Here is a 25,459-nt window from a genome sequence, read left to right on the forward strand (position 1 = left end):
TGGAGGAAGGTCTCCAAGCCCAGGAAGTGGCTTGGACAGAGCTGGCACTCAGGCTGAGCGGGTGTAGACAGAACTCTGCAGGTGACCGGGGGCGCACCTGCCGCTTTGGGGTGGGGGGTGGCATGGCAGGGACACAGCATTAGGTAGAGCGGTCAGGCTAAAATGTGTGCAGTGAATTGGGGGGCAGCGGGGAGACCGGTTGGGAGCCTGCATTGGTTCACGCTCTCCCAAGGAGCAGACCCCGAGGTGGAGTTAGACGTGCGACCCCAAGTGCGATTGCAAGAGATTTATTTGGGGAGAAGCACCTGTGAAGGAAGGAGAAGGACAGAGGGCTGACAGGGAGCCTGGGGGCCCCGAGTCACCTCCATGGAAACCAGCGTCAGGGGCCGTGACGGGCTCGGCCACTGCGGGAGTGTGGCCGGATGCCGGGGGCTTCGGCCACTGCCGTCCTCGCCATGAGCTCTGAGCACTGCATGCCCGTGGTTCAGGGAAACCTCCAGAGGCCACATGATGCCACATGTGGGTTGACCACAGCTGTGGGTCGACTAGACATGACACAGAGGGAAGGGAGTTAGCGAGGGTGACAAGAGACTTCCAGCCTAGACACTTAAAGGATATTCCATTCCAAAAGGAATTTGACGTGAATGTCTAAGAAACTGAGCACCGCGGGATCCCTGGGGGGCTCAGTGGTTTAGCACCTGCCTTCAGCCCAGGGCGTGATCCTGGAGACCCGGGATCAAGTCCCACATCGGGCTCCCTGCATGGAGCCTGCTTCTCCCTCTGCCTGTGTCTCTGCCTCTCTCTCTCTCTCTCTGTGTCTATCATGAATAAATAAATAAAATCTTAAAAAAAAAAAAAAAAAGAAAGGAAAAGAAAGAAAGAAACTGAGCACCGGGTGTAGAACAAATCTCCATGACCCCAAACAGTTGGATGAGATAAGTCATATTCCGGCATCGTGACCCAAAACAGGCCCAGTTGGCTGCCTGGTTTCTTATCAACTACGCTAACCGTCGCACGTCCTCTGTCTCTCTTCTCCCTCAGTGTGAAGACCACAAGGTGGAATGTCTGTATGAGGCTCTAAAGAAAGCTGGGGACAGGATCCTGGGTTCCTTCCCCCCGACGGTCCCTCTGGTCCTCTACTCTTCCATCAGCTATCTAGGCTTCTTCGTGAGCGACAGCCCTGCGGACGTCATCCGGGAATTCGCCATGATGTTCGCCACGGAAGCATCTGTCTTAGCAGGTGGGTGGCGACCCTGGCCAGGTGCACACGAGGAGCACGGTTAATAGGGACCCATCACTCTGTGTCCGGGGCCGTGCTTGCTCCTGGGGCAGAAGCCCAGCTGCAGGGAAGGGGTGCAAGCTGCTCCTCGCTTGCACACTTGCGCCCCGGTCAGGGACGATTCCACCCCCACCGCTCCCTTTGCAGCCAGCTCCTCGGACGGGGCCTTAGTCTGAGGCTGAACAGTTCAGCCGGAGCTAAACCTAATGAGCCGGGACGGCCCTCAAAAGGAACGCAGACTCTGAGACCCCGTGGACACCTTTTCCCTAAGTGGGAATACCTTTGTCTCCATCAGTGTGGTTTTTGCAAGCATTTGGCACGTTCCAGATGCCTGGGCAACTGTCCCTCCAGGGGCTTCGAGTGGCCACATGAAGACGGTGGATTGCAGGCGGGTGCCCATGTTGGGGGATCGGGGCCGCCCCCAGCCCCACACCCACCTTGGGCAGATCCCCTCCTGGGGCCAGCGCTGTGTGGAAAACGCAAGTCCTAGGTGGTTGTTGCTAATGTTTAGGGAGGAGCGAGTCTTTTCTCCTTCAGCTCTTGGGGAAGGACGGTCTAGATTCACTGGGAGCATCTGCATCCCTCCCATCCCCCCCTGGACCTGCGCTGGTGGGGAGTCGGGCTCTGGCGGGACCCGCAGGAGGGACCTCAGAGGACGAGAGCTCCTCCCGAGTCTCTGGTCAGCGCTAGGGCTTCCTCGGGCCGCATCAGCCCCTGGAGTCGCTCCTGTCTCTCTGCACGGTGGCGAGGCCTCTGGGCCTTCAAACATCACCGCCTGTTTCTGTGGAGCTCCCCGTCGGTCCTGGCACACGGAGGTGCTCAGTGTCGTGACCCCTGGTTTCAGATGTGCCTGGACGCAGATCTGGCCACGTGAGGAGGTCCCTGCATCCTGGATTTCCACTTGGAGCCTGGCCTCTGGACTCTGGGGTCCTATTTGCTGCATGATTATCAGCTTACCCTGAGCCTTTGCAGATTGGCGTCTTTTATAGAAACAAGAGTCAAGTGATGGCTCTTTGACCTCCTTGCCTCCAGAGGACAGCGCGGTCTCATCCAGCCCTGCCCTGTGGCCCCAGAACAGGCACGGCACCTCTCTTATGCTTTGCAACCCCCCCAAAAAAATGGGTCTCGCATGCCCTATTCTTAAAATGAAGACACTGAGGCCTGTGAAGAGTAAGTAGCATGTCGGCCAGAGGTCACTGTCATGGGGTAAAGGAGTCCCCTAAAATTCCTGTCCACCCAGAACCTTAGAAAAAGACTTTATTTGGGAAAAGTCTCTGCAGGCATGATTAGTTAAAATGTGGCCAGATGGGAGTTGGGCAGGCGCTACATTCAGTGACTGGGGTCCCTCTGAGAGAGGAGAGGACACCCAGAGGCACGGGGAGGAGGCCATGGGAGGAGGGCAGCAGAGATGTGGGGACGTGGCCACGAGGCAAGGAGCACCAGGAGCCCTGGGAGCCCGACACGGCAGGAAGGACCCTGCCCGGAGGCTTCAGAGGGAGGCCGGCCCAGGCCACCCCTGGATTTCAGAGGTCTGGCCTCCTGGCTGTGAGAGAATGCATTTCTGCTGGTTCAAGTCCCCCTCGTCCGTGGCCATTTGTGAAAAGAGACCCAGAAAAGAGACAGTGTCCTCTAAGCAGTGGTCGGAGCTGGAACAGGGGTCCAGTCCTGTCTCATCCGGTCCCCCTGGTGTCCTCGCCGACCAGCCCTGCGCTCCAACAGAGCGGCTGTGACGTGGAGTGCCTTGCCTTGCCCTGGGCCCGACCCCGAGGGTTGGGGAAGGGCCCATGGGCTTCAGCTTATCCTGGGCCCCTCTCAGGGCAAAGTGTGTCCCCCTCTGTCCCCACCCAGTGGAACGCCCCCGTAGGCAGGGGCTGCGGAGAGCAGATGAGGGCCCATTCAGAAGCCGTGTGTGGTTCACTGATCACACCGATGACAATTAGCATGGGTCTTTCCCAGGCCACGCTGACTCACGTGGCAAGGCCGTCCTCCCCACCGCGGTGCTGAAACACCTAAGAAAGGAATTTCCGCACCACCCACACACCATCGCAACTTCGGCTTCTCCCCTCGACAGTTTCTTAGTTGCTGCTAAAAGGCTCGTGTAGGGGAGACACCAGGTGGGTCCAGGAAGCAATGGCAACATCGTGATGTTTTCCAGGGGAGAACACATCCTACCTGCTGGTGTGTGCTGCCCCCGGGAGAGGTGGCAGGTAGCTGGTATTGACTAAATGACTCCCCGGGGACGCGAATTAAGGGAATGGTTTTGATGCAGCCCCAGCAGGTGGCTGTCACTGTCTCCAAGCTGTTACTGTCAAAACGAAAGCTGAGTCAGATCGAGATGCTCCCAAGGTCACCGTTCCAGAAGGAGCAGAGGAGGCCTATGTGATACCACAGTCTGGGTGCTCCTGTCCATCGCCGCCTCCCCAGAACATAAACTCCTTTGTGGCCCAGTTGAAAGCAGATCCTGGCTGACGCCAGGGCCCTGGAATGAGGACCGGGAGGGCCGGGGCCACCAGGGCAGAGGCCACCCAAAAAGACCAGGGTTGGCCACTCCGAGGGCTTCCTGCTTCACCAAAGTGAGCAAAATACTAGCGATCCTGTCATGTTTGACACAGTTGAGCGGCCTGTGGTGCTTTCTTCCTGAGACTCTGTGGCTGAACCCGAACCCACTGATGGAGAGGGCCTGACTCTGCGTGGCTGACTCTGAGGGCTGAGAGATGTGCACACCCCGGGGAATGAAGGAGAAACTGTCCACTGCGTCCACTTTAACCAACTGTTTGGGCAACTAGCTTGCCAATCGATAGGCTCCAAACACCCCAACCCATATCTCTACCCCTCCTCTTCCCTACTCCTTGTAAAATCTGCAGTACCCCACCACTTCCCCTATAAGCTGAACTCAGGAGATGGTGCAGTCTGGAGGGTATCCTGGCCTTACCAACAAAGCCCCGGTGCCCAGGGGGAAGGAGAGGGCAGAGGCAGGAGGCACCATGCAGAAAGGCCTTGCCCCTCCACTCCGGGCTGTGGGGCTGTCCTAGGAGCAGTGCTAGCGGTGTGGGTAAGAGCGCCCTTCAACCCTGTGTTCCCCGGACTTCACAGACTGCACCGTGAAGCCTTGCACCAAGCAGCTGCACCTGACCCTGGCCCACAAGTTCTACCCCCACCACCAGAGGACCCTGGAGCAGCTGGCCAGAGCCATCCACCCGAGCCTCAGCTGCCAGTGGACTGCCGCACTTTACTCCCGAGACATGCGCTTCGTGCACTACCAGGTGAGCAAACCCGGGCCTGGGAGCCTCAGCCAGAGCCGCCTCCCCATGGGAACCAATGGTTGCCCACCCGACGGAGAGCTTACCCCCAGGAGCCCTCCTCTGGAGGCATTTCAGGAAAACGAAGACCATTTATGGTTGGGTTTTTTTTTTTTTTTTTTTGGTTGGGTTTTTTAAATCATTTTCTCATCTGTGCAATTTGGAACTCTCGTTCTTTTACATATGAGTGCAGACACACACACAAAAAAAATTGAAAAAAGAATGGTAGCAATTCTGGCGATAAAAAACGGACTACTGCAAAAATCTACGAATGTATCGTATCGCTGATTAATTCGTTTAAATGATGATTTCAATGAAGCCTTATTGCAGGACTTCCTACATTGATTGGCTTAAATAGAAAGTGTGCCGGGCTCCTTTCAGACCCGTGGAATTAGTATGAATGAATCCACCGTGTTCCATGTTGTATGAGAAATCATAAATAAACTCATGCCAAGGAAGGTGGATGTGAAAGTCTAATTATGCTCTAAGATCTTTCATATTAGAGATAAGTAAATAGTGATAAGAGATAGATAGATAACAGATAGGTAGACACCAGAATTCATTTCCAAACCTATCCCAAGAATCCTGTGCCACGTTCGGGTACCCTCTGTCACCATTTATCACCAAAGGCCGGGACAGTCTTAGAGACAGCCTTGGAGTCTTAGAACTCATCACGGGAGCCTAGAGGCAAGAGGCCCCTGTCATCCTTCTCCTGATACCATCTTTCTCCGCACAAGTCCTTGCTTGAGACAGGAAAACACTTGCCTCTTTTCCAGACCCTCAGGGCCCTCTTCCAGTACAAACCTCAGAACGTGGACGAGCTGACACTAAGTCCCGGCGACTACATCTTCGTGGACCCCACTCAGCAGGAGGAAGCCAGCAAGGGCTGGGTGATTGGGATCTCCCAGCGGACGGGCTGCCGGGGCTTCCTACCCGAGAACTACACAGAGCAAGCCAGCGAGTCTGACACCTGGGTTAAGCACAGGTGAGTACTGCCTCCAGCGACACCCCAGACATCTCTCCCTGAGTTAATGCCCAAGAATGTCCTTCTGAAAACAGTGGTTGCCTTATTTGTATGCTTCTAGATCATTCCATCGTTGGTAAAAAATTGCTTTCTCCATGCTGGCGACATTATCCCTGCAGGTATACAGTACATATCTTGGTCAATTCATGGTTTTCTGAGGATGGTGTTCAGAAAACATGAATTACTCTCTTTGTCTTTTGACATCATAATCCCAAAATGACTACAAAAACAACTTCCTTATTATGGACATAAGAGATCATACTCAGAGATCCTAAACTTGGCTTTATTTTCCTCCTGCTCAGTGTGTCAACTGTGAAGTCTATTGCTCTACGCAGACGACCATGAACTTATCAGCTAAAGCAACGCACATTCAATATCTCCTAGTTTTCATGCATCGGGAGTCTGAGCATGCCTCAGCTTGGGGTCTCCCAATTTGGGCCAGGGCTAGGGTCTCATCTGAAGCTCGGGGTCCTCTCCTGAGCTCACATGGTGTTGGCAAAACTCATTTCCTAGAAGCTATAGGCCTCCTGGTGGCTTGCTTCTTCACGTTCAGCTGGAGAATCTCTTCACTTGAGCATTTTTAGCATCATCTGGAGAGGCTGAGGTTGATTGGAATCATCAGGTATTGGTTCCTTTTGTCCAATTCTCTTCCCTCAATTAATCTCTCTCCTCACATGCGTCACTATGAGCAACAAGAAGAAAACGGGCCACGCTTTTAACACTGTGCTTGGAGATATTCTGTGCTACACGACCAACTGCACTGCTTCTAGCTTCTGCTTTCCACCAACAATGTCACTCAGCTTTTCGCCACTACATGCTAAAGGTCCCCCAAATTCAGTTAAGGTTTAGCCAGAGAAGTAGAACAGAATAGTAATTTATATATATATTATATATGTATAAATGTACATGTATTATTGTATATGTTTTGTACATATGTAATATAAATATATTTATACATATATATTTTATAGTTAATACATGAAAATTATGTATTGATAATATAATAGTTTCTATTTATGTCATATTATTTATGTTATGATACATGTATATGTTACGCACCGCACATATACACATCCATTTAAGGATTTATTACAAGGCAGTGCCGTGTGTGACTCTTGGAGTTAGCTCCACAGGGGCAGGCAGGCAAGAAGGGAGGGAGTGAAGGAAACCATGGAAACCACATAACCTCTGGAAACCATGGTGATCGAAGTGCTTGTCTCGGTGTGACAATCAGGACGGACACCCCAGGCAGACAGGGAGCAGTTGCAGACACAGATGCTACTTGGAACCTCTTAGGGTCAGAGAAGCCGTAAGCCTTTTTTTAAAGACCTTCCAACTGAATAAGTCAGGCCCACACAAGATAATCTCCCTTTTGATTAACTTAAAACCAGATGACCAGGGTCTTTAAGAGCATCTGCGAAATCTCTGCACAGCAGCACGCAGCTTAGCGTTTGATGGGATAACTGGGAAAAGGTGCGCGTGTGCTTTCCACCATGACCTAAACTGTCGGTAAAAGGGATCATGAAATTATGAAATAAGGTATTAGTGAAATAAGTTGTGATACATCCATATAGAATACTCGCAGTGCTTAAAAAAAGGTCAAATGAATAAAATTCATATCATATTTTATGTGCTGATATGAAAAAATCCAAGACAGGTTGCTGAACTGTGTGTAGCACAGAACTATTTGCGGGGAAGGGTGAAGTGGAACACAACTGTCTGCACATGTGTGTGTGTGATATGTATTTCTATGCATGCCTGTACCTAAAAGTTTCCTGGAAAGGAGCATCTCTAGAAACTTCTAACAGAGGTCCCCTGGGGTTAGGGGAAGGGCCGGGAGAAGGAAGAAGACTTGGGAAGGAGACTTTGCTCTCTACCTCCCGTGATTTGTAAATATTTGAACCATATGTGTGCATTACTTATTCAAAATATAAATTCACCCCATTTTAAATTTAAATAAAAGAATAGAAACACATTGGGTCAGAGAGAGAATAAATGGGAGAAGTCAGACAAATCCAGGGCTGGGGTTGCTCACGCCATGCATGCCGGGAGATCCCTGCCGTCCCACACCCGATGCAGAAAGGGATACGGTTTCCACCAAATGATCTCGGCCATTCCAGATGCAGTAGACCAGTCATTTGGGAGAAGCACTATTTTGCCAGGGTGGACATGGCCATGGGTCCTGTGGGCTACCTCGAAGTCACACTGGTGCCCCGCGGGACTGCAGAGCTAATCCAATACAGCCCCCTGACCTGGAGAGCGGAGAACGCTCCGGCCCGGGAAAGTGGGGAGGCCGGATGGTGTCACACAACTAAGGAAGCACCTGTTTTCCTTGAGAACCAGCTCTGTCCATCACCAGGTCTCATCAATGCTTTAAGCAAATTGGGAAATGCTGGTCACGCCCCCACCGCTGTCTGAGTTCCAGGAGGAGCGGGACAGGTCTTCCACTCCCCGCTCAGGATGGGAGAGCCTCACTGCCATGGGGCAATTGGCAAACCCAGATGTTTCTAGAACTACACAGTGAAGACTCTGTAGAAGACAAGTGTGTGGCCATCATATGTTTTGCTTCGCAATCAGTCAACCACCTGTGACCAACATAACCAATTAAGCCTGACATTTCTGGGACTATTCTTCCTAAAGACAAGTTTTCCTTATGAATTAATAAACACTAAGAAAAATTGCAACAAAAAGAGAGAAAGCTAAGTAGTGGGCTCCCCCGTGGGGTGTCTGACTGGCCATGTTTTGGAAGCATCCCCATCCTCCCTGGAGGAGGGCAAGACATGCTGACACACTGTGACATGTGATTACAGGCCCGATGGCAGATCTCTAGCACTGCTGTCAGACTCTGTCATCCTGGCAAAGTCGCTTAGAACTGCCAAAAGTGTACCTTATTAAACACCGAAGTCTATTTAAATTAGAAGATGATCCTTGAATGACTGGACACATCACTAATCTGTTGAGTAGAGGGAAATGTGGTCTGGTGGCACCATCCAAAAGCTAGCTTGTGGACACACAGGTACATACCTCCCCCTGCGTGGGCTGCAGGACTGGTACTTGGCATGTGTCACCTGCTGGCCTTACAGATGTGCCCAAGAACAGATGTGCACCTACCCTGGAGCAGCCCCTACCTGCCAGAGGGCACACCTTTCCAGGTATGAGTTTGCAGCCATGCGGTTCTGCTTGGCCACTGAAACATCCACCGCCCGTCACCAATTCAACTTCAGCCTTCTTGCTACGGTCCTGGGAGTCTTTGGAATCACTGCACGACAAAATCACACCCCGAAACCTGTTGGTGACCTTGAAGGAGACGAGAGGTGACCAGCTTGATACGATGGGGGAGTGTCTTCAGGAATCAAAGTGGCTCTCAACGCTCCACATAGAAAATGTATGTCACATAATCCAGAACAAAGAGCGGAGAGGCCGGGAGTGTTAGAGCTTGGAGAACAGTTTGTCTTCTGGCCAAGATGAGAGGATTTTCAACACTGAAGCCATATCCACCCAGTAATTTCCAAAACCACAGAGCGCGTTGGTGGCAAGTACCTCGGATGTAATAAAGGTGCTATTGTGGGCTGAATTCTATCTGCCTCAGATTCCTGTGTTGAAGTCCTGGCTCCCAGCGCCCCAGAATGGGACAGTAGAGATGGGGTCTTTACAGAGGTGATTAAGGGAGGAGGAGGTCACCAGGGTGGACCTGATGCAATCTGACCAGTGTCTCTATGAGATCAAGACACAGATGCACACAGAGGGGGACGGCATGAGGACAGGGGGAGAGGACAGTGTCCACGGGCCCAGCAGGACCTCGGGAAGAACCAACCCTGTCCACTCCTGGATCCCAGAACTTGGACCCTAGGACGGGGACAATAAATGTCTGTCATTTCAGCCGCCCAGTCTGTGGTGCCTTGTTACGGCTGCCCCAGGAATCTAATAGGGAATGTGGTCCATACAGCCCCACAGGCTGCAGCTACGCCCCTTTTAAAAGCCAGGGAGAATGTCAACCCATCTACTTCTGTGGTCTGGGTTGACCATTAAGTAGTTCTCCCAAGAGAAGATCAGAAATATTTAAATGCCAAGTTCTTTCCTTTCACCTCTCATTGTAATCTTGATTATATTTCATTTGAAAGACAAGCGAAAAAAACAATTTGGTTTTCTCTCCAACTGCAGGCTTCACAGATGTTATTTATAGATAAGGAGGCTCTGCTGTGCACACGTGGGGAGGCACGAGCAGGGTGCAGGCCCCGCCTCATCCTCAGGAAGAGGAAACCCACCGACGTTTCCTTTGTCAATTGGAGACCGTAAATGGGGCCTCGGCGATGGGAGGAGGGAGCTGTCAATGGTTTGGGCATGGATACCTGTGCTCTCCGTCCACTTACGGCCAACTTCAGCCCTCACCTCTTGGGAGCTCGCCTCTGACCCTGAGAGTATGTAAGCAAAGGATCTAGCTCCAATGGGAGTTTCCAGAACAAAACAGGAGGGCAACAACCTGAAAATAGAAGGTACAACTTGCAGAACTGCACAATTTTGAGAAGTGTGTTCGCCAGTTGAAACACCACATGGGCACAAACGGTCCGGAGCGGTGGTGGTGGAAGGCTGGTGGCCGGAGCTGGGGTGCAGGGGAAACGCTCCCAAGGAGCCCCCGCCCCCCGCTCTGGCTTTGGTCAGGTCTCAGCATGGACACGTGGGGACTAGCGGTAGTTGTGGGGGAATGGAGGACATGAGGTCCCTGGGGGGAAATGCAAACATTCACACACGGGCCGAGGGTGCAGAAACACACCGCATCTATGATAGAGGAAGACGAATCATGAATCATGATTGGTATCAATTCCTCATGAGCCTTCAGGTTTAATGAAATTCCAGAAAAATCTCAATAGGATCATTTGCTGAAACTTCACTGGATGATCGAAAAGTGTATATGGAAGAATGAATGGGAGAGAAACTCAAGAAACCTTGAAAAGTAAAAAAAAGTAACGAGAGGAGCTGGCTACCCTACACATATTAAAAAAGCTGTTATAAACCGATGATACGGTCCTGGCTTGGGAGAAGGAGGGAAAGCAGATCCGTGGAGCAGAGCTGATACCAGAGCGGGAGGCCTGGCCTCTTCACACCTGCTGACGCATCAGAGGGAGAGGAAAGGGTATCAATGAGGGGTCCTGGGGGTGGCCTCACCTCATATATGGAACTCAACCCAGGAATTAAATGGAAACAGAAAATCATATAAAGTGGAAGGCACTTGAAGTGAATTTATTTCTGATTTCTGGACTGAGGAGAGCTTTGAAAGCATAGAAGTGACGGAAGGAGTCTTCTTCAGACACTTGACAGATCGGTCTTTAATAGTGACTATCAAATGCTTAGAATTTAAGGTTTCTGGGTGTTGAAAACCATAAAGTAGCCTACTATTGGAAGAGCAGGAGGAGAATAATGCTCTTCAGAACACAGAGTGAGGGACGCCTGGGTGGCTCAGTCGTTGAGCACCTGCCTTTGGCTCAGGTCGTGATCCTGGGGTCCCGGGATCGAGTCCCGCATCAGGGTCCCCGCAGGGAGCCTGCTTCTCCTTCTGCCTGTGTCTCTGCCTCTCTCTCTATGTGTCTCTCATGAATAAATAAATAAAATCTTTAAAAACAAGACAAAACGCAGGAGTGAGGGCAGTGTGCCCTTACCAGTCACCCCGGTGAGTGTGAGCGCATTACCTCCCCTTCCGATCCTCCCACCAGCTATGGCCTGGGAGCTTCTGCCCTCCAGTGGATTTGTGTGAGATGTTTGCACTTCACCAAGACGCCACCTACCGGATTCATCAGTCCCGTCCACTGTGACAGGTGAAGTCAGAAGGTTGCCCAACCAGCTCCGGCCACCAGGCCGCCCACCTGCAGCCTCGGGCCACGTGCCCCTCTCCCCCATCAGACTGTGCTGTGTGGTCTGAGCTCCCGCCCAGGGCCACTGGCCCACAGTGCCTCACAGCCCAGCCCCCGGGCATCCCATGCCCTCCAAGGGCTCCGCGCCAGCACCATCTGCCATTCCTGACTTCCCCCCATCGTTCCCACTGGCAGCATGCAGTTATCTTAAAAACAGACTCAAACAAACAAACCCTTTATTTTTCCCTGTCTAGCTACTGCTCCTTTGCTCCGATGGTAGATTTTTAAAGATTTTTATGTATTTTTAAATTTTTTCATCATAAGTAAAAAAAAAAAAACATTTATTTTTTCCTTTTTTTTAAATTGGAGTTCAATTTGCCAACATATAGCATAACTCCCAGTGCTCATCCCATCAAGCGCCCCCCTCAGTGCCCATCACCCATTTCCCCCCACCCCCCGCCCACCTCCCTTTCCACCACCCCTTGTTCGTTTCCCAGAGTTAGGAGTCTCTCATGTTCTGTCTCCCTCTCTGATATTTCCCACTCATTTTCTCTCCTTCCCCCTTTATTCCCTTTCACTATTTTTTATATTCCCCAAATGAATGAGACCATATAATGTTTGTCCTTCTCTGATTGACTTATTTCACTCAGCATAATACCCTCCAGTTCCATGCTCATGGATTGGGAAAATTAATATTGTGAAAATGTCAATGCTACCCAGGGCAATTTACACATTTAATGCAATCCCTATCAAAATACCATGGACTTTCTTCAGAGAGTTGGAACAAATCATCTTAAGATTTGTGTGGAACCAGAAAAGACCCCGAATAGCCAGGGGAATTTTAAAAAAGAAAACCATATCTGGGGGCATCACAATGCCAGATTTCAGGTTGTACTACAAGGTTGTGGTCATCAAGACAGTGTGGTCCTGGCACAAAAACAGACACTTAGATCAATGGAACAGGATAGAGAACCCAGAAGTGGACCCTCAACTTTATGGTCAACTAATATTCGATAAAGGAGGAAAGACCATCCACTGGAAGAAAGACAGTCTCTTCAATAGATGGTGCTGGGAACATTGGACATCCACATGCAGAAGAATGAAACTAGACCACTCTCTTGCACCAGACACAAAGATAAACTCAAAATGGATGAAAGATCTAAATGTGAGACAAGATTCCATCAAAATCCTAGAGGAGAACACAGGCAACACCCTTTTTGAACTTGGCCACAGTAACTTCTTGCAAGATTCATCCACGAAGGCAAAAGAAACAAAAGCAAAAATGAACTACTGGGACTTCATCAAGATAAGAAGCTTTTGCACAGCAAAGGATACAGTCAACAAAACTCAAAGACAACCTACAGAATGGGAGAAGATATTTGCAAATGACGTATTAGATAAAGGGCTAGTTTCCAAAATCTATAAAGAACTTATTAAACTCAACACCAAAGAAACAAACAACCCAATCATGAAATGGGCAAAAGACACGAACAGAAATCTCACGGAGGAAGACATAGACATGGCCAACATGCACATGAGAAAATGCTCCACATCACTTGCCATCAGGGAAATACAAATCAGAACCACAATGAGATACCACCTCACACCAGTGAGAATGGGGCAAATTAACAAGGCAGGAAACCACAAATGTTGGAGAGGATGCGGAGGATGCGGGTCCCACCTCTTGCACTGTTGGTGGGAATGTGAACTGGGGCAGCCACTCTGGAAAACTGTGTGGAGGATCCTCAAGGAGATAAAAATAGACCTGCCAGCAATTGCACTGTTGGGGATTTACCCCAAAGATTCAGATGGAATGAAACACAGGGACACCTGCACCCCGATGTTTCTAGCAGCAATGTCCACAATAGCCAAACTGTGGAAGGAGCCTCGGTGTCCATCGACAGATGATGGATAAAGAAGATGTGGTCTATGTGTACGGTGGAACTTTCCTCAGCAATTAGAAACAACAAAAAAAACCCATTTAACCCATCCCTCACCCACCTTCCCTCTGGTGATCAGCAGTTTGTTTTCTGCTGTTAAGAGTCTGTTTCTTGATTTGTTTCTCTCTTTTTCTCTTTGCTTGTTTGTTTTCTAAAATTCCCCACGTGAGTGAGGCCACACGGTATTTATCTTTCTCTGACTGACTTATTTCGTTCAGAATAATACTCTGTAGCTCCAGCCATGTCGTTGGCAATATTTTGTTCTTTTTCATGCCTGGATAATAGTCCCTTGTATGTATAGACCACATCTTCTTTATCTACTCATCCGTCGATGGACACTTGGGCCGCTTCCATGTCTTGGCTATTGTAAATAATGCTGCTATAACCATTGGGGTGCACGGGCCCCTTTGAATCCGAATTTTTGTATCCTTTGGGTAAATACCTAGCAATGCAATTGTTGGGTCGTTGGGTAGTTCTATTTTTAAGCTTCTGAAGAACCTCCCTTCTGTTTTCCAGAGCGGCTGCACCAGCTTGCGTCCCCATCCACAGTGCACGAGGGCTCCCCTTTCTCTACACCCTCATCAACACCTGTTTCTTGTGGTGTTGATTTTAGCCAGTCTGACAGGTGGGACGTGGGATCTCATGGTGGTTTTGATTTGCGTTTCCCAGATGATGAGTGATGCTGAGCAACTCTTCATGTGTCTGTTGGCCATCTGGATGTCTTCTTTGGAGAAACGTCCGTTCACGTCTTCTGCCCATTTTTAACTGGATTATTTGTTTTTTGGGTGTTGGTTACAGATCATTTTAAAGTAGAACTTATAAAGATGATTTCCCCTTTCATGAAATGAATTTCCCCTGGGATACTTAGCCATTTGCTTGTTCTTGGAGGATGTAGTGACTGTTCCCTCTCCTCCTCTGGCCCCTCTCCCTGTTCCTTCCAGACACACTCACTTGGAGCACCTGCCATGACCGCCCTCCTGTCCTGGAGTTCATACTACTCTAGTTAGCTAAGATCTTTCCCCTCCATCCTCTCCAGGTCCCCTGATTCTGTGCCCACCTCGTGGCATCATTCTTGGTTCATTGAACAAGTGGCAGTTTCCTCACCACCTGCAACTCCTTGGGTACTGTTTTCCCCAGCATGCACGAAAGGCACCCCCCTTCCTGTGTGTTTCCCTACATCTTAATGTCTCTTTTCACGGCTCCTTCACTCTTGTATCCCAGCCACATCCATCTTCACGCCTTTGCTGTCTTAGGTGAACCTACAAGGATGGTGCACTAGTTTGCCTGGGTTACTGGACCATGTACCCCAGCCAGGGGCTTAAACAACAGACATCTCTTCTCTCAAGGTCGCAGGCTGCAAGTCCAAGATCGGGGTGTGGGCAGGGCTAGTTTCTCCAGAGGCCTCTCCTTGGTGTGTAGTCGGCCACCTTCCTGGTGCCTTTTCATGGTCTTTCCTCGGGGCCAGCATCCTTGGTGTTCCTCTGTGCCTCCTACTCTCCTTATAAGATTGAATTGGGCCACCCTGCTGGCCTCATCTTACCTTAATTACCTCTTTAAAGACCCTGTTTCCAATAGTCATACTCTGAGGTCCTGGGGCCAAGACTCTAGATGTCGAGGGGCCATGGTTCAGCCCATAACAAGATTTACTCAGGAGTTGTTATGTGCTGAGCACTGGGCTCTTCGAACACACTGCTGCGTTTTGTCCCCAATAGTGACCTTCCCTGCCCATCTCGTCATGTGTGTTCCCACGCACACGCATGACCAGATGCAGACGGTTGCTTCCCAATGTCTTGAAGACAATAGCACACTAGTTTCTTCTCCCACAGGACATACACCTTCAGCCTGGCCATGGACCTGATCTCCAGAAAGGACGGTGAGGCCAGCGGCCGGCGAAACGGGGAACTCCATGCTTCACAGATGCCAAGGGGCATTAGCAGCATCCAGGCCTTACAGGTGATGGAATTCTCTGTTTTGTAAGATGAACGAAGGGAAACCACACTTTATATTAACTCCGTGGTAGACTCGGCCCCTCGGGTACAGCCCCAGCCCCGGGTGGCTCGGCAAGAGCCGTGCCCTGCAGTGCTGAGGGCCTGGCCGTGCTGCTCTGTCCACCCTGGGCAGAGGGGAGGCCGCCCCACGCTGTGAGCCCCTGCAGGAAGCCTCCTGGGCATCGCAAGAACATGCAGCATGTGCCTGTAACTCAGGGGGTCACGGCGCCAGGACAGGGGCAGGGAAGATGCGGGGACACAGCCCTGCCCAGAATCCCAGACTCCTGCGCCAATCTCTCATGGGCCAGCTGTGTGACCCTGAGGGGGTCGCCTCCCCCAGGGCACTGAAAGATGGGGGTCTCTCAAGTCAGTGCTCGGAGAGAGGAAGGGGCTGGTACTTGGTAACCCGGAGGGCCAGCCGCCACAGGGCCAGGCTCAGGGGCCCAGCAGGGACACGTGAGCCCCGCCACCTGCGAGGGGCACATCCAGGAGTGAAGCCTCCCCGCAGGGCTTCCACGGAGAAGACAGTCCCTCCCCAGAGGCGAACAGGTGACACGGAATCCCTGGCACTGTCAGGGTGATGGGCAGGCTGGCCCTCGGGCCGCTTACCCAGGAACCCCAGGGGGCAGGGCAGCTCCTGCAACTAGCCCCTGACCACCGCCCACTTCAGGGGAGATGCCTCTCGGACCTGCGTAGTTTCCCCAGCGGCACCTCCACATCCTGCCTCCTCTGCTCCCACATCGAGTTAGGACTTCATCCTTGCCACCCCCAGCTGCGTGGGAGATGTTACTCCCCATTTTACAGGTCCGGAGACTGAGACTTATGGAAGAGACGAGAAGTTGTGCGGGGCGCTCAGACACCTAAGCACCCCCGAACTTGGCTGCTGGAGGATTCCATGGGACAAGGCGCCCACAGCAGGCCTGGCCCCCGGTGCTGAGGGTCTGTTCCTGTGCGGAGGGCAGGGCCATGATGTCTGACGCCCCCCTGAGTCCCCAGCACCTGGCTCCGGGCCTGGTTGGTAGATCTCACTGGACGAATCACGGAATGACCTAATGAAGGCCCTGACAGGGGCTCATGAGTGAATCCCCCTAAATCCAGAGCTCACCCTTGTTCCCCAAGAAGCCACCAGCCCCTCCTGGCGGGGGAGGGCTTGGTACAGAAGAGCACTAAGCATAGGATACTGGGTGCTGGGAAGGCCATGGAGCATCCCCATTAGACAGGCCTTCAGTTGGAGGGAACAGCCTGGGCACAGCAGCTGCTGGCCAGGAGCCCGAGACAGACAAAAACGGGGCTCCCCTACATGGACTGGCCAGACTCTGAAAGGCACGGTGGAGGCTGGACTCGCCCCCCGTAGTGGGGTTCAGGAGAGCAGGCATAGACTGGGTTGGGGCTCCCTGAGGCTGTGCCCCCTCCTTTCCAGACGGAGGACAGGAAGCTGGAAGGGAAGGGTCATAGCTCAGCCAGAGTCTGAACTCGCTGCAGCTTTAAGTGGGTGAAAGCCTAGCAGACATCTCCCCGCGAGCCGGACCCTCCTCGCCTGGTGTGAGCCCCCTTCTCCATGTGCTAGGAAAATAAAGCTGGCATCCGCTTTGAGACACGGGCGCTAGCAGGCTGAAGAATGGCCCCAAACATGAAGTCCTACCCAGTCCCTGGAACCTGCGCGTGTTCTCTTAGCAGGAAGAAGTGTCTTTGCCTGTGGGGCTGAGCTAAGGGTCCTGATGGGGAGTATCCCACGGGCCCTAAATCCAATCACAGCTGCCGCTTACAGAGACAAACAGGGTGTCTGATCCAGACGGAAGAAGCGAGCACACAGATACACGGAGGAGGAGGCCTTGTGAGCGTCGGGGCACAGACTGCAGTGTCTCCCCCAAGGCCAAGGACTGCTGAGGCTCCAGGAGCTGAGGAAGCCAGGAGGGATCGCTCCCTAGAACCTTAGGGGGGGGTGGCCCTGCTGACACCGTGATTTTGGAATACTGGCCTCCAATCTGCGAACGAACCCATGTCTTCTGCTTTGCTACAGCAGCCCCGGGCACCTCATGTGCTAAGAGGCAATGCAGACCTGGTGTCCCCTAGACCCCAGGAGCTAGGCCATTCCACTCCCTCGTGGACCTTGCACTTTATCTGAATATTCCTGTTGCAAAGAGGGCTTTGCATTTCAAAATTCAAATGCTCTCAGCTCCTCCAGGGAAGAAAATGTTCTAAATTCAAAACCTCAGCCCAAAGCATCGACGGTACGTGGAGACCGTCAGTAAGCAGACTAGGCCTGGGAGCCCATGCGTGCCCTGCAATCTGCTTGCAGATCGGCCCTTGACAGGGGCAGGGGATGAGATATTTTAATGTTCGTTCTCCTGGGGAAAGGCATCCTGGTGCCCATAAGCATCGACCATACTTCGCTATTAGAAGACAACAAGACAAACTTCCCTTTGGAGCTCTGCCCTAGAAGGTGTGTGTTGCCTCCGGAACCAAGCATCTGCACACCGTATTAAGGGACCATCAGAAGATTTGCTTTGCCTTGACCGTATGTCCATTTTGGAGAATCGGCCCCAAGGCCCCGAGAAACTGTGCATGGGGACTTGGAAGGTCCCACAGCCTGAGAAGCACATTTCAGGCACACGTCGGCATGTGGTCAGACCCACCAAGAACGACGAGTGGGTTAAGCCGCTGGAGACTGACTCGCCCAGATGGCTGTGGAGATACGGGGGATGCTGGCCCCACGAACACCGTGAGGCAGGTGATGTCCCACCTTATCCTGCCAACAAACTCTGGGAAGTGAGGGAGAAAGCAGGCAGATGGGGCTCCATGCTGAGGAGGGCCATGTCTTGCCACCTCCCTTTCTTACCTCGCTCAGCAGCAAAGACGGACAAAATATCAGCTCCTTCATTTTCACCCTAAGCCCGGCCTCAAAGAGCTGTGAGGCCAGGGGTGGGGAGCGGGAGAAAAGGGTCCACCTGAGGAAAAGGAGCTGGGCAAGGACAAGCAGAGCACCAGCTAGAGCTCCCTCCTGCCCAGACGCCCTTCCCATTCCGGCCCTCCTTGGTGAGCTTGGCCAGCCCACCCCTGCTTACTGTGACCATCCATCCCGCTGACCTTGGCCTGTCCATCTTGGTGACCTTGGTCTGTCCTTCCCTGGTCACCTTGGCTCCAGGCATGACCAAGTTTCACGTCCCACCTGAAGTCCTCCCAGCCCACCTCCTGTGACAGGTACGGTCAGCTGTCTCTCATCCTCCTCTATGACTCATCTTTCCATGTTTGTCCTTTGGTCCCGGTGAGCCCTGAAGCTCTCTAAGTGGGGAGTCTGTGAGCTGAAGCTTGTGTCCCAGCCTCTGATATGCTTGCTCCCAGTATTCTGGGCCCCAGGATACGAACAGCAGTATCTATAGAGAGAGAAAATATGTAATATCTATTATACAACAATAAATGTGTATAGAAATAGAAAATGTTCCAAGACATCACCATGGAGGGATGAATGTTTTGTGTCCCCCCAAAATTCATATTTTGAGATCCTAACCAGCAGTGTACTAGCATTAGGAGGTGGGGACCAGGAGGGTAGAGCCCCCATGATGGGATTAGTGCCCTTATACAGGGACCCCACAGAGGTCCCTTGCCCCTTCTACCCTGTAAAGACCCAGCAAGAAGTTGGCCCAGAAGAGGCCCCTCGCCCAATCATGTCAACACCCTAATCTCAGATTTCCAGTCTTTAGAACTGTAAGAAATAACGTCTGTCATTTACGAGACCCAGTCTGTAGTGTTCTGTTACAGCAGCATGGAGGGACTAGGACAGCGGTAAGGACTTGGAAGAAACAGAAAGGTAGAAAAGTTGATGGACTCTGTATGCTATGGGATGTTCCTATCGCCTGTCATTTCCTTGGTAGTGTCATGATGCCCAGGAAATACAAAGTTGCTAGAAATGAAAGAGAGTTCCACCTGCAATTCCTAATCTTCTTTCATTGCAATTCCTTTGGTGAAATGGGCTGTAGCCACTGAGGAAGGAAGGAAGAGATCCCGTTTCTAGGCCACCTGTCGGATGGTGAGGGGGAGGTGCCCACTGAATTAAGTCGAAAAATGCAGATGTAAAATTGCACATGTCTTTCCTTCCACCACCTCAGGCCACGATAGCGAGGAGGAGCGTTCTGGTGGTGCGCCACGGGGAGAGAGTGGATCAAATCTTCGGGAAGTCGTGGCTACAGCAGTGCTCCACTCCTGACGGTAGGTAACGTCCTGGAAGAGTCTAAACCCAGGAAGTAGATGGATCTAACAAATGGCACCCCTTCTCGGCCTCCTGAGCCGGATCTCCCATGGCACCATTCTTGAGAGCGACTCCGCAGAGCTAATGTATGTGGGAGGGGTACGTGCTCCATCTTTCGCCACGGGCGTTGTCCATGTGCGCTGAGTGTGTACGCCGTCTGTAAGCACCTTACTGCAAATGCTTTGTGGAAGATGGAAGAATGGTTACCGATAGGAAGCAGCCTGCTGGTGTGACGCACGGACGGTCACCTTTATTCTGGATGCACACATAGTGGTAGTGGTTCGTGAGAGCAGCATTGAGAGCATGTCACTGTGCCCTGCTGTCTCTGAACTTACCTGCTGGCACGACCCTATCTCCCAGGCTCATTGCTGCACTGCTGCGGTCACTTGTCTACAATATTTAACTGTCCCACTCAACTCACGGACATATTCTGAACATGCAACTTCACCCCCCGGATGCCGAGAACTCAGTAGGGACCGTGCTTGTGAATACAGCGAACCCACAAGCCGTCTCTACCAATGAGCCACATCTGTGCCAATGCACTTCCCTTAATGGAAAGCCCAGCACACCACTATTTCTAAGCCATAGCTAACTGTATAAATGAAGATACTGAATGAGCATAGTGAGATTCGCAGTAGCTGGGCTAGCTCAGCTCTTTTGGAATATTCCTCCCAGAGCCCAGTAGGCCGAGAAGAAAGGGAAATGCTTAGGGAAAACCATTGCCAGGTGCTCAGCCCACAGCAGGAAAATTCTGAGCAGATTACATCATGACCGGGACGCCTGGGTGGCTCAGAGGTTGAGTGTCTACCTTTGGCCCAGAGCGTGATCCTGGAGACCCGGGATCGAGTCCCACGTGGGGCTCCCTGCATGGAGCCTGCTTCTCCCTCAGCCTATGTCTCTGCCTCTCTCTCTTGCTGTGTCTCTCATGAATAAATAAATAAAAATATGTATGATACCACTTCATCTTTATCCATTCACCTATCAATGGATAGTTAGGCTGCTGCCATAATTTGGTTGTTGTAAATAATGCTGCAATAAACATTAGGGTGCATGTATCCCCTCAACTTAGTGTTTTTGTGTTTTGGAGATAAATAAATACTCAGTAGAGCAATTACTGGATCATAGGTAGTTCTATTTTTAATTTCATGAGGCACATCCACACTGTCTTTCACAGTAGCAGTGAAACTTCCACCAGTTTGTGTTCCCAACAAGAGTGCATGAGGGTTCCTATTTCTATGCATCCTTGCCAACGATTGTTTGTTGAGTTTTTGACGTTAGCCATTCTGACAGGTGTGAGGTGGTATCTCATTGTGATTTTACTTTGAATGTCCCTGCTGATGAGTGATGTTGAGCATCTTTTCATGTGTCTGTTGGCCATCTGGATGTCTTCTTTGGATAAATGTCTGTTCATGTCTTTTGCCCATTTTTTAACTTGGGTCTTTTTGTGTTGAGTTCTAGAAGTTCTTAGATATTTGGATACCTATTCTATTGGATATATCATTTGCAAATCCCTTCTCTCACTCAGTAGGATGCTTTTAATTCTGTTGGTTGTTTCCTTTGCTGTGCAGAAAATTTCACCATGATGTAGTCCTAATAGTTTACTTTTGGTGGTGTTTCCCTGTGGAAACAGGCTGTGTAACAAACAGATTGTTCTCTATAGTAAAGAGTCTGTTGGTTGGTTTGCATCTCTCTGTTTTCTTCCCTTTGCTCCTTTGTTTTGTTTCTTAAATTAAATGTGAGAGTGAAGTCATACGGTATATCTTTCTCTAACAACACAATACTCTTTAGCTCCATCCGTGTCACTGCAAATGGCAAGATTTCATTCTTTTTGAGGGCTGGAGTAATATATATATCCCATGTTTTATATATATCCCACTTCCTTATCCATTCACCAGTCAATGAACTCTTGTCTCCTTGCATAATTTGGCTATTGTAGATACAGCTATAAACATTGGGGTGCAGGTATACCTATGAATTCAGCCATAAAAAGGAATGAATTCTTGCCATTCGCAGCAACATGGATAGAGCTAGAAAGTATAATGCTAAATGAAATAAGCCAGTCAGACAAAGACAAATACCATAGGAAGGGGATTAAGAGGCTTAAACTTCCAGGTATAAAACAAAAAGTCATGGAGATAAATGCTGCAGCATAGAAAATATAGCCAACAATATTATAATAATGTTGTAGAATGACTAATGGTGACTATACTTATCTTAGTGAGCACTGAGTAATGTAGCTAATTGTTAGATCATTATGTTGTTCACCTGAAAATAATATAACATTGTATGTCAATACCTCAATAATAAAATAGAAATAAATAAAATAAAATAAAATATAAACCATAGTTGTTGGAGATAAATAAATAAATAAGTAAATAAAAATATTTTTTAAAAAAAGATTACATCATGACCAAACGTATCTGCAAGGACCCATGTAGTGATGCTCTGGTTGTCTCTGTAAAACAAGATCAATCAGAGACACAAAGGCCCAGGATAGAAACAATAGGACAAGAGGTGGATATGAGGTGAACTGGCATTCACACATGCAGTTAGAAGAAACTTTCTTGTAGGACAATGGTTGAAACCGCAGACTGAAATGGCACCTCACGTCAGCGTGCGTGTGGTGGTGGGGTGAGAACCCACATGAAACAACCAGCCCCCGAAGCAGTTATGGGACGTCATGGAAAGAGGAAGAATATTGGTCCTCCAGACAAAAGACTGAGTCACCTCCAGGGGAGATATTTTAAGGTAACAGAGAATCCCAGCTTGAAAGAGGCTCTTGGTGGCTCTTTGTACCAGTCAAAGCCGCCCTTGATGCAGTGAATACTGACAGCCTAATTTGTCCGAATCCTACATATCACATGTTTAATCCATTACAATGGGATGTTTGGGGGTGCTTCCAGCCTCTCCTCTGAGCCTCCTCATTTCTGCTCACTTCTGGGCCACGTACCCACACCTTGCATGGCCAGGTCACCCCCCACACCTGTAAGCTCTACACCATCAGAATCTAACGTTGCTCCAGGTCCTTGTTTTCTTCTGGGCTTTCTCTGCCTCTCATGGATAGAGTCAATGAGAACAAGATACCCACATGGCACTGGTTCACCTTTTGTGGATCATAGATGCCTTTGAGAATATCACACAGTTGACTGACCTTCTCTTGGAAAAAAAAAATCACTTTTCCCAGCATACACGATGTATATTTTGGCATTTAATGAAGGCCTTTCTTCGAACAACATCTCTGCCAATGGAAGTTCCAGGGAGGGAGCTTTCAGGAAAATCGTGCATGGACTAGAAAAACCAAGGCGTTCAAAGTAGCAGGCTGCCTCCCTGTGTTCGTGAAGGGCTGGGCTGGCATGCTCCAGGCGGGGCATGCGACAGGGCCTTCCCCGGATATACAGCAGGTCTCAGAAAAAGATGACTCAGTTGCTAGAATCTGCTGGCCGCCAGGAGGCTTGGGATTGCTTGGGAGGACGTGAGAGCTGGACATAGTATAGCGTCCTCTGCAGGGGTGATGGATAATTACGGTGAGCTCAGGCTTACCACTTGTTGACCACTTCCCCTGAGCCAGGCCCTGGGGTCCGGGCATTATCACAGTGATTCATTGTAACAGCCTTATCATTTCCCCTCTTCACTGATAAGGGAGATTCAGTCAGTTGCCTCTAATCACACAACTAGTAACTGATGGTGCCAGGATTTGCACCAGACTGTCACGTCGTGGAGCTCAAGGTCAAACACAGAGTGAACCTCTGCAGCCTCTAGATGGGGGGGGGGGGGGGGGGGAGTCCCTGCAGAGGCTCCTGATTTCCAGGTGTGCCTCAGCAATCGGCTCAATAACGCACAACGCAGGAGCATCCCGGCCCTGTGTACTCGGTCCCCGGAGACAATATGACACACTGTCGGCTCTGGGGGTCATTAGAATTTCGCCTCCGCAATTAATGGCAACTTGGGATTCCTGTCAAGTTAAGCTAAATCAGTAATGGAGACACTCCATTCTTAATCAGGAAAAATTGTATTGAGTGAGTCTTTGGGAGGCGTCACCAGGGGACAAAGAGGGCGTCGTGTTTCCGGAGGCTAAAACCTGTGTTTTCTGTATTTGAAGAAACGTGTGCTCAGGAAAGCACCAATATCTCACCAGTTGAATCCACCTCACAGAGCACATGCGAGAAAAAACACAGTTGAGGGACGCCTGAGTGGCTCAGCAGTTGAGCATCTGCCTTGGGCCCAGGGTGTGATCCCAGGGTCCTGGGATCGAGTCCCACGTCGGGCTCCCTGCGTGGAGCCTGCTTCTCCCTCTGCCTGTGTCTCTGACTCTCTCTCCGTGTGTCTCATGAATAAATAAATAAATAAAACCTTTAAACACACACACACACACACACAGTTGACAACAATTTAAGTGAAAGCGATAGTCCTGCTTACGATATAGGTCTGGATCTTATGGGGGTTTAAATGTGCCCTAGGTTGATGCACGGATCTGAACGCCCGGTGTTTATTTATGCTGCAGGGAAATACTACCGACCAGACCTGAACTTCCCCTACAGTCTGCCCAGAAGGAGCAACGGTATCAAAGATTTTGAAAATGACCCTCCGTTATCATCGTGTGGGATTTTCCAGTCCAGGATGGCGGGTATGTGTGGGGGTCATGCTAGCGGGGAGGTGGTAACAGTGATCACAGCGACGATCATCACCAATGCCTACCGGGCCCTGGCGACAGGCCCACAGAGGCCAGTGTTAGCTTCATCCCCACTCTGCTGATGAGGACGCTGAGGCACAGAGAGGTTAAGTCAGTTGCCCCAGGTCACGTAGCCAGCGAGTGGAAGTGCAGGGATTGGACCCAAGGGAAGTCAGGAGGAACAAAGGACAGGCACGGAAGGAACGAGAGTGGGGAGAAAAACCAACGACCACTGCGTACACTATGGATGTCAATTTAAAAATTTAAAAAGCACATCCTCTCTTTGATTTTATTTCAAAATCTGTCAGTTTGGGCTTGTGCTTTATGTCTGGGCTTCTGGTTCCACATGAGCGGCTTTTTGGGCCAAAGAAGCCAATGAATTCATCCAGGCTTCCTTTAATGAATGAGGAAGAGAGGAAGGTGTGTGGGCCTGCGTGGGCCTGCTGATGGAGCCCAGGACCTGCGCCCCCGCGTCCCTGCGGACGGTGGTCGGCCTCTCCTCGGTTCCATAACAGAGTGCCAAAGGGGAGTGGCTTCACCAACAGAGATTTATTCTCTCGAGGTTCTGGAAGTCCAAGTTGCTCCTGAGGCCGTGAGGGCGTCCACTCCAGGCCCTTCACCTTGGTGTGTGGATTAGAGTCCCCCTAGGGACCTCACTGCAACTTGACCACCATTAGGAAGACACCGAAGAAGGTCACACGGGGAGGACCCCAGCATGTGAATTTGTGGCAACACAGGCCAGCCCGTGACAGCTTCCTCTACAGCCACACTGCCCTTGGCTCCGTGCATATATCCTACTGAGAAGATCCCCTTCTTTCCTAAGAATAGGGCCCTCTAATTTTGTGACATGGAATGTGGCCTCCAAGCTTGTCCTTCCATGAGCCTCAAGTAGTCTGAGTTCCCCGTTGCTGCAGCACCGATTACCAAACCTTAAAACAGCACCTACCTGTCGGCTCACAGCTCCATAGGGTGGGAGCCTGGGCACGGCGTGGCTGGGTTGTCCACTCGGGATCTCCCAGCCTGAGAGCCAGCTGTCAGCTGGGCTGAGCTCCCATCTGGAGGCTCCTGAAAGCACTTCCAGTTTCTCCCAAAAGGTTGTCAGGGGGGATCCTGTTCTGTGGGGCTGTAGGACTGAAGGTCTCATTCCCCTGCCGGCTGTCGGCAAAGG

The 25,459-nt window shown here is 50.7% G+C and overlaps 1 protein-coding gene across 2 annotated transcripts in view; it reads left to right on the plus strand.

Annotated features, from left to right (window-relative positions):
- UBASH3A (ubiquitin associated and SH3 domain containing A) overlaps positions 1-25,459 on the plus strand; it is a 42,352-nt gene that overhangs the window by 7,155 nt on the left and 9,738 nt on the right. For both annotated transcript variants that reach the window (XM_077879304.1, XM_077879305.1), the window contains exons 4-9: positions 1,042-1,240; positions 4,373-4,542; positions 5,355-5,563; positions 15,215-15,341; positions 19,483-19,582; positions 24,124-24,246. In XM_077879304.1, the coding sequence (XP_077735430.1) occupies positions 1,042-1,240; positions 4,373-4,542; positions 5,355-5,563; positions 15,215-15,341; positions 19,483-19,582; positions 24,124-24,246 (928 nt within the window). The remainder of the gene's footprint in view (positions 1-1,041; positions 1,241-4,372; positions 4,543-5,354; positions 5,564-15,214; positions 15,342-19,482; positions 19,583-24,123; positions 24,247-25,459) is intronic.

Source organism: Canis aureus, chromosome 30 (assembly GCF_053574225.1).
Source record: "Canis aureus isolate CA01 chromosome 30, VMU_Caureus_v.1.0, whole genome shotgun sequence".
Classification (NCBI taxonomy): domain Eukaryota; kingdom Metazoa; phylum Chordata; class Mammalia; order Carnivora; family Canidae; genus Canis; species Canis aureus.